Consider the following 10194-nt stretch of genomic DNA (forward strand, 5'->3'; position numbering starts at 1 on the left):
AAATATAACACGTTTTTCTCTTGCTATTTAATCACATGACGTGTGACTTACTCCTGCTATCTGTGCTAACAGTAATAACACGAAATTCGCAAGAGCAATAATTCAGGTGTTAATTAATAATTCTATTGATCATCCCGCTCTCAGGCAGCAGACGAAATGGGGAGCATTACACGTTCATTAAATACCTGACTCTGTAATGGTGTAAAAGCTTTAAATCGTAATACAACATATTGAACTCTTTTGATTGAAAAGGGGTTTTTGAATATTTGATTGTTGTGTATGTTTTCTGTGGAATAAAATCCTCGTAGTAACTAAAACTCTCACTGTTCAAGTCACCCAGGGGCACATTCAGAACAAACATTTGAAGTTTATGCAAATGAGGTGATGTCCAGACACTGAACCAATTTTTCGCTGCATAATAAAGTCTTCACTTCTTTTTGAACTCAAAAGGGTTTGTTGTTCGCGTTTTTTGGCCGGAACACACATTGTAAAGAAAAATATATGTTTAAAATGTACATGAGATCCCATTGAAGTAATATATAAGCCTTTCACTTGTCATGAAACTAATGTTGGACGTTTAAAAGCTATACCAAAGTAGCAGAAGTCTCCATAAAAATTAGAGCGTTACTTACAGAACAGGAATATTTTGTTTGTCGGGTATTGTACCATCTGTCAAGACATGAACCTCCGTGTCCTGCACATTTTTAAAAACTAAAACATATTTTCATAGAATGAAACAAAGATGTTTAAAATGATACATTTTTTGTAATATTTTTGCAGCAATCCCAAGCAAATGCTAAGTAGATATATTAGATGTTTAGTACAGCTTTTCATTTTTTACACTCTTCGTTCATGGCACTTCTCATCACGTTACTCATCAGAAGCAGAACTTAATCCAGTCACACGCTCATGCCGCCAGCAAAGAACTAATAATTTTAGTTATAAACATAAATTGTGTCCTTTGGCATTTTAACCTTTGGCATTGCTACTAAGAAAATATTTAGCTAGATAATTAGTTTGTTTTACTATGGCTAACATTTACCTTAAAAATACTTTTAGCATCTGTTCCTTTCACGGAGTAGGGCCAACCACTGGTGGACATGTACTGCCAGAACTCACGATAGTCATTTCCGTAGTCATAGGCAACCAGCTGCTCTGTGATCTGTCGGAAAGGATTAAAGCAAGAACAGACTCAAATGCAAGGTGATGAAAAATTAAAATAAACTAGAAACCCAAATTTAATAGTTTGTGTTCTTACGATATTAGAGACATCGTTCATCCATATTAATATTTTCACCATAAACCTAAACTTTTTGTCTCAGTAATAGTGGTATTAGAGTGGCATGTGGGCTGCGAAACTGATGTCATCTCGTGGCAGATGTACATAAAAAATTTTGTGTTTTGTTTTTAAATCTGGTTACATCTTATACCTGCACAACGTATGTCCTTTTAAATGCGATCGTAACAGAATCCATCATGCGCATGGCTGTACTTGTTTGTCTTCTTCAAGAGGTTCGCTCCCTTTGATGCCGACCATATTTGTTGTTTTTATTATCAAGTGTGTATCTTAGTTTTCAAATTGCATCACCGGTATGAGAAAGTTATTCCTCAATACCGCTTGGATAGCCTTCTTCAACTGTTTATAGACCTCGGTACATAAGCTCTATTTTCATCGTCTGTGTACCGTTGATTAGCTGCTGAAGTAGAAGCTGAGGTTAGCTTCCAGTATTTTGTCTGATCATAGCCTTACGAAAACTAAATATTACATAAAATGGTTACCTGTCAGCATAAAACCGGTTAAACTGCATTTTACGGAGCCAGACTTGGACAAATATACCAGAATTGTTTTAGGACACTAATTAGAAAAAGCGCGACAACTCAGCCCTCTCAGTTGGCAATACAGGTGTTGATAATAGTCAACAGTACTTACTTTATCCTGTGTGATGTCGTTTCCATCTTTCAAAAGCTGCACACTTTTGTCCACAGCTAGAAGAAAAACTGAAGAATCCGATTTAGCACTGATTTTTAGAGAAACCTTCTCACCAGGTTTTACCTTCTTATCAGTATATTTAACCGAAATCTGAAAGAACAAAAACACAGGACTTGTTTAGGGCATGTCTAAATGGAAAAATACATAAACTATACTTACTATGCAGCTAATACGTACTTTCAGATGTCTGAGTTTAGTCGATTTACAGACAAGGACTCTGGTGCATTTTTTTAAATTCCATTTCATTTTCTTTTTCACTCTTTTAAGCATTAGCTTGTACATTTGATTAAAATGCTTACGACTTACAGGGTTGTCTGAGGAGCCTTTGACTTTGAATGAGATGCTGTCGGCGACAACTTCCCAGTCTGGGCGGAAGTAGAAGACTAGAAGACGGGCATTGGGAGCCATGGCATCCTCGACCAAAAATGAGATTGGAAATTGTTCATCGCCTTGCTGACTGGATGACTGAACTAAGAAGTCGCTGACCATTATTCCTTTCGTATACACCTGGAAAGCAAGTATTTGTCTCCTTAACCAGTATATTAGTCCCGACACATAAAGTTATCAAAGCAATTTGATAAGATACAATTATATAAGATACAATAAGAAACAATTTTGATAAGATAAACAGGCACAAGGTAAAAAAAAGCCATCTCTGCTTCACATTTGATAGTAAACTTAGAATTCAATTTTATTCGTTCAAGATAAAGGTATTTAGAGCTGAAATGACAAGGACAGAAATGACAGTAATCATCATTTGTTTAATCCACGATTTCAACAGCCTTTGTAAGAGTGACCGTCACGCTTCAAATATAACAATAATATCACATACTATGCAAAATATACGAAACATTGTGAAGACTAAGTAGGTAATAAAGCAAAATTTCAAAAAATAATTTTTTAATTGAATGATTCTTCCATTTGTTGATGTATACAATTTTTAAAACAGCTTACCGCTATTTTAATTAAACTATTTCTAGTGCCGAAAAATAGATCTTTAAAGTAATAATAATTGTTTATTATTCATAGTTATAATTGTTTTGAAAAGTTATAGCATTCTATATAAACGATATAATTTAAATTGTTCGTTCAAATTACCTGGACAAATATCTGGGGGACATTCTCTGTTGCAAATGCTGTAAATTTGACATTTTTTCCAACCTGTTGTAACAAATTTAAAGTAATTTTTGTAAGTAGGCTCAAGTACCGTGAAACATTATTTTCCTTAACAGATAAGTAGAAATACATAATCTTAAACTATTTTCATGATCTCACAAGTTAAAACAGAAATGAAATCGTTCAAAAGCAAATCTCACCTCTGGTTCTGGCGAATCCATAACTACTTTAAGAAAGTTGCCGCTTGGAGAATAGGCCTTGTCTACAGATTTGGCTGTGTAATCTTTCATCTGTGCCTGAATATGGTCATAAAGTTCAAGAAAAAAAAACATTTGCAAACTTTTACTGTACATTAAAAAATTAAATACTTAAAACACAAAAGACTAAAAAGACCTATATATCATATAATTTATAATTAAATATAATAATAATATTATCGATAATGTTTGAATAAACCATCATCTCTTACACAAAAACTACCTGAATAGAAATCTTTTCAGCATTCCTGGGAAACGCCTGTTGAACTCGGAGCAAGCCGTTTAACTGAAGATTTTGAACAGTGGAAATAGTCTTTGTATCTTGTGTGGTTCTAACAACAAATGTGATGTTTACAGACTCTGACGTGGAAAAGAAGGTGCCATCGTATTTGGTCACACTCAGCTGAAACACATTGGGTACCACAAGAAACTGAACATTCAAGACAACTGAACAATCATACCTACTTGCCTCCATCGTCTCTATAATTTGGATAATAAAGTGTTGACTGAAAAAATATAAAGAAAATTGCTGAAGTTACTCCGGAAATACCAGAAAAGATTTCAAAGAATTGTACATCTGTCGACCTCTACTCTATTTCTTCAAACTTCTTATAAAGACATATATTGTCTTTTCGAGGTGGTTTTTAGGTATGAAATGTATAATAAAACATTCAAGCTACTATCCAGAGAGATATCGAGTAAGACAGACTGAGAAGGATGATACATTATCTGTAAAGAAAGTGAACACAAACAAACAGATAATACTAACATAAACTGTGTAAGGAAGCCCTGGTTTGAAGCTGCTGGTTGTGATGGGTAGGAACTCCACCTTAGCCTTATATTTCTCAAATGCAACAATCGCTGTCGTGTCCATGTGATGTCCGGTTGACTCTTCTGTCACTAAGACTATCACCTCCGCCTCTTTACTCTCTAGAGACTTCCAGTTGAACGTTTGACTGGACAATGCCAAGAGCTGGGCGTTGGTAAACGAAAAGGCGAACTCTCCCTTAGAATCAAGCTGCACAGAAAAAATGCTTACTTTGAAGTTATTTTTCTCACTATGACATGACTTTGATAGCTTACTAGTATTAAACATTAAATGTCATTTAGTCAGCTATCTTAAAACTAATTATTTTCGCAGTGATCATGTATTTACGAGCACTGACAGGTCTACAGGCGATTAGGTGCAATAAACTACAGCACTTTAAAAGCACACACCATCATAAGCTTAGGGTATTGAAGGTACTTCTTTAAGCATTGCACTTAGCCATAATTTGCTGTTATCAATAAAATGTAGATAAACTGTAACATAATGTACAACTCTAGTATAATACCCAAAAGATGTATAAAATACATTTAGAATGTTGAAACTTTGCATGGATCACATAGTAAAGACTTAGAGTCTACTATGAGTTAGTTTCAACTAAACTACTTTCTAGATATTCAGGGAACTAACAGGAACAAAATGAACTACGACGGCATCTGAGTTTATCTGTTTCTGTTGTTCATTATTTGGTCTCGTGAAATGACTGGAGGCGGCCTTTACAATACATAACAATACGCACCCTTTACCTTTATATTCAGTCGCAAGAGCCAGGAGAAAAGCTCACCTTGCCGGTGGATGAGATGTTGGGAGCAGAGGTTGTGGCCTCAAGTCGCACTACAACGCTTACGTCAGCCTCTGTCAAAGGTTTGCCAAAAGTGTACCTAAAGAAAACATACAAACAAACAAAAATCAACAAGTATAGGTTTATTCAACAGCACCAAATTTGATTTGTGGAAAAGAAATGTGGAACGAAACCTTCATGCTTATTGGTAATTTAGCTTGCATATATATGTGTGTGTGTCATGTTGTTGTTGTTGTTGTTGTTGTTGTTTCTTTTTTTGTTTTACAAGCAAAAGAATTTAGGATTCTTACTTGGCGCTTGCAGTTCCTTTTATCCCATTCGTGATTAGGACCTTTTTTGGCACATCTACACTTGCTTCAAACTTCGGCAAGACTGACAAAGAGAAAAGAGCACGTCCAGCAGAACATTTCTATTCTCCCTCTCTCTCTCTCTCACACACACACACACACACACACAAACACTACAAATAAAATGTGCACACGCACACACACATGCGCACACAATACAAACATGTTGTGTGTTTTTATGTGTGTGTGTAAAGAATACTAAGGTGATATCTGCAAGGTGTCTGTTACCAACATCTAAATGAGCAAAACTTAATGATTTAAGACACTAAGCAGTATAGCCACATTTGAGTTTATTCTGAGTTTCCACTTACCATATTTATCTATCGTAAAAATCTGTGTTTCATTAAGGTTCTGAAAAGACCAAAATCGTGGCATTTAAAACAGGAAATAGTTGTCATTAATTTCATTATTGCGCTCACATCAGATTATTTCTTTAACATGAAGAGACATACTGGACAAAATGTTCCCTTAAATGATTTTAATCATAGTTTCAAAAACAGATTCTTTTATATAAGATAAAAAAAACGGTTGGAAAAGAGATTCACACACACAGCGAGAGAAAGAGAAAGAAGAGTGTAGTAGAGAGAAAATTCAGTATTTTTCGGATATGGGCTGCAATACTGAGAAATATATCTCGTGCAAAAAGTAACTGTCAATAAATGTACCAGTATACCAGTAGATATATATATATATTCTGGATAGCTTTCAACTGACTTGAAATCACTGTTAATCAAATAACAAGAACCAACAATTTCACACGTTCAACAGCATCTAGACTTATACTGTTTGATCCTTCAAGATAAGAATGTACCAATATTCGGGCTTGAATAGTCCAGTTTCCCAGAATGGGGTTAGTGGACGTTGGCATGCTCAGCTCAACCACACCCGTTCTATCCTCTTTCACTTGTTTCCACTGACGAACAAGGTTGTCTTTTGGATCCTAAACACATAAAAAAATGTTGCTTAGAATCAGCCTTAAATTTAACATAACATGCAATATTATCAAGGCAGACTTCCTCAGACTTTGAGGGAGCGAGGTGTGGAGCGTATATTGATCCCATCAGTCTGCTTACCATTATAATTGCCTCTTTCTTTATGGTGACACGTTGTGCATGTAGATAATGTGCCATTCAGATAATATATCATAGAATCATGTGTCGGTAGTATTTAAAAAGTGGAGAGCCAGCCAGTTTAATTTAAATTGATAATGTCAGAAATTCAATTGATGCTGTATTTTTTTTAAATTCTCACATTGATTTTTTTATTTTTGTCAATTACCAAACCATGTTAAGTAATTTGAGCTAAAACGGCGCTGGCCTGCTGATAGACATCTTCGACTATAACTGAGTACAAAGTTTGTGCCTACCTCCTCAGATGGTGAAAGAGAGGAACTGCTCTCAAATACACCTTGACTTGTCTAATCACAAATGCGCACCACACACACACACATCAATATATCAAATAGTACCTTAATGAATACATCCATGGGGGCCTTCAGTACTGACAGATCAGGGTTCATAGCCAATATTCTCATCATGACTGAAAGAAATTTAAAAGAAGACAGTGTCAGATGGACGGACTATAAAATTCGTGGCAAATATGTTTGTGTCTATAAGAGGAAGGTTTGGAAGCTTTGAAGAGGCAGGAATGAAAGTACGGGCAGATAAGTGTTTATTAGAGGCGTGTGGATTTCTATCAGCACAGAATTTATATATTTAACAGGGATATAAGTACTTAGAAGAGAACACGCTGTTTCATAAAAACATGAAGACATTTCCTGCTATAATTTCAATTGCATATACCTCAAGTCTTTCTACAGCTATGTGCTTGGAGCACTAAAATATGCAATCAGTCTTTTTCTCGTTCTCAACTCCTCTTCTTTTCTCTACCATTCCTGTAGATATCATGTGTATGTTTCCATATTCCCATGTCTTTACCTCTTATTTCATCATAGAAGATTAATTATAAAATCAGCGTAAATAAATCTTAAACAAACTTGCCTGTTTGTCCAGGTTTGTAAATGGCTTTATCTGTCTGTATGAAGATAGAGAAGCTTTTTTCTTCTAAAGTCATCTGCGCAACTTCATCAAAATTAACGTCGCCAATCGCCTTCACTCGGACTTCGTAGGCTGATTTTGAATCATCCCCCTCGTCGCCTAGTTTTCTTGGAATCTGTTCATTGTTGTTAATAGCCTTTTATTTGATCTTACTTTTTTGTAATGCTTGCAACACTATTTTAAACAAGCCAGTCATGATGCAAAAGCAAAACATACAGTAGCACCAGTCGGAAGGTCACTATTGAAAAAAACTCATTGTACTTGTATTTTCTGTTTTAAGAGAAACTAGAGTATGTCCGAAATAATGTTTAGTTGTCAATTAAGTCTTAACGCGGTTATCATATAAGATAAGATCACACAGACCAACAGTACTCACTGCCTTGGATGAAACAGATGAAATAGTTTTATTTGTTAACCCTTACTAAATCCAACAACTGTCGAATATAAAAATTGTTGGTAAATATGTTATACTACCGTCCGATTAAAAACTTCACCATAGTTTCCTCATAAACTATTTCCTTCAGAGGGTTTTATTTGAAAATGTGGTTATATTTGGTTGGAAATGACAGCTAAAAGCATATAGGATGTTTTCATATTCTCAACACTTTAATCATTGTACTTTTTACGCTCTTTCGTTATTTCAATTGACCACTGTAAAACTTAAAAATAAAAATGTAAACAATAGAATGAACTAAAATGATAATGTGACAGACTAGTAAAAAATCTATGTAAATGAATCATGAAGCTCTATATCGATGGTCAGTTTAGATGATTAAAACTAATGGTTGTACTTACTTTCATATTGATGACTTGTGGATTGCCTGAAAAAAAATAATAGCTTAGAAAATTAAACTACAGAATGCTTGAATGCTCTCAAGTGTAAGAGAAATAGTGTGTGTGTGTGGATGTGTGGAGGAGGCTCGCGAGTTTGTCAGTAAGTGAGTGTGCAAGATTATTTACCCACCTCCTCCATATACACGAAGAGACGATGCTGAAGCTTTCACTGCTTTACTTTTGATGTTGCGAAGTGTCACAAACACTTCCGCCGAGTCGCCATCTTGGAGCAGGTGCACACTGACAGGTAACGTCATACCTGGCCTCATGCGCGATGAAAATGTGACTCTGTAGGTGACGGGGGATGCACTGTAAAATTTCAAAGATCTACAACCATTTAATTACTGATGACTTCAACTTGTTTTCAATGTGTATATGTCACCTAATAAAATCTCCTAAACTATTTCAATCATGTGTAACATCATCTCTGATTATGTTTCATCTCTTTTCGTGCACACCTAAGCTAGAGTCTATGTTTCATTTTGAAACAGTAAATTGCTAATAGCAGGCGAACATTATTCCAAGGATGCTGATAAGATTGGTTTACCTGTTCTGTGATAATGCGAACCCAGTTGTTGTCACCAGGAACAGCACGAAGACAGGTACACACGTCATGGTTGAACTTGAAAAATGAGGTTCTAACACTGCAGCATTGAACATTGCTGTTACTACCATCAATTTTATCTATTATTATCTATATATTAAGAAGTATGAGCATTATCAGAGAAAATGAATAAAGAAACTTAACAACAAATGCAGATCGCAGCTATGAATCTGTTACATCATGAGCTGATACAGCACGACTATTGTCAACAGCAGTTACTGAGGACGTGCTGGAGTATCTTTTTTGAAACAGAAAAATGTGCCTCACCCCTTTCTTTAAAAGCAGCTGCTCTCTGTTCGTCTGCTTGAGTTGTGAGAAAAAAACTGACCCACCAGGTGTCATAAGGACCAGAGGCGACGGATTTTTATACCTACACCTGTAGAAACATAACCCTGTCTAGTATGAGTCAAGAAGGGGTGGTGTTGGTGTTGGTGTTGGTGGTGGTGGTGGTGGTGGTGGTGGTGGTGGTGGTGGTGGAGGAGCCGTTTGATGAACACGTGTTAATAGCTTACGAAAGAGTTGTGGCGTTCAAAGCAGCTGATTTATTAGTGTATGGAGGGGAGGGGACAAAGGCAGCAGCAGGAACAGTCAATAATTACAAGAGGTATTCACTTTGGATAAAACTGTTTAAAACATTCGCTGATGAAGTATAGTAATGTACACATCATCGATTGTTATAGATACTCTCTGTCTTTCTATCTGCACGACAATATCAGGGACTTAACTACATCCTGTATATCGCCAGTAAATACAGTTCTAGGCACAGATGTTCAGAAACTATTACATGGTCCATGTAACCCGGACACTTCATAAACGACATTTGCTAATTCCATACCATACAGCTCTCCGAAGCAGTAACTGATGATTGTTGTGTAAACAAATCCTAGGGCATTAAGGGAAAAACTTAAACCCTTAAACCTCTCTCGTATTTCACACTTGTTCCACGTCACTCGATGGTTAGATTTTCCACACTCTGTTAGGGTTCTTTTAATAAAATTGACAACAATTAATTTTTACTGACCGTGGGACTCGACATTAGAACAGGCAAACAGACAGGCACAGTAAATATTGTCAGCAACATAAAAGTAGGCACAGAAGAAAACGTGAAGAAAAGAACAGTCATGGTAAACCTATTACAATAGTTGTTTCCGGAAATGTTGTTTCTAAGTCCTGACTGGAAAGCATGAAGCGTTTTCACTATACGGAGAGACAGAGGTAGGGCATTCAAATACTGGGGCCAATAAAGAGAATGAGTGAGGGCATAACCTGTCCAATGAGATAAGCAGGACAGTAGGCGTGGGCAGAAAGATCTGACCTGCCAGGCCGGTAGGACGAAACAAGCTCAGACTAGGGTAAGGTCA

General features: G+C 36.1%; 1 protein-coding gene across 1 annotated transcript; it reads right to left on the reverse strand.

Annotated features, from left to right (window-relative positions):
• Positions 1–459: 459 nt before the first annotated feature.
• LOC112559451 (CD109 antigen-like) lies at positions 460–9144 on the reverse strand. The gene is made up of 18 exons (XM_025230726.1): positions 9101–9144; positions 8777–8873; positions 8360–8538; positions 8191–8216; positions 7339–7510; positions 6807–6877; positions 6150–6278; positions 5650–5689; positions 5282–5363; positions 4974–5070; positions 4133–4381; positions 3587–3766; positions 3307–3402; positions 3089–3151; positions 2297–2497; positions 1931–2080; positions 1043–1162; positions 460–694 (listed from the first exon to the last, which is right to left on the reverse strand). The coding sequence occupies exons 2-18, from the start codon at positions 8842–8844 to the stop codon at positions 629–631; spliced, it is 1989 nt and encodes a 662-aa protein (XP_025086511.1). The 5' UTR covers positions 8845–8873; positions 9101–9144; the 3' UTR covers positions 460–628.
• Positions 9145–10194: the final 1050 nt, after the last annotated feature.

Source organism: Pomacea canaliculata, linkage group LG3, assembly GCF_003073045.1.
Source record: "Pomacea canaliculata isolate SZHN2017 linkage group LG3, ASM307304v1, whole genome shotgun sequence".
Taxonomy (NCBI): Eukaryota; Metazoa; Mollusca; class Gastropoda; order Architaenioglossa; family Ampullariidae; genus Pomacea; species Pomacea canaliculata.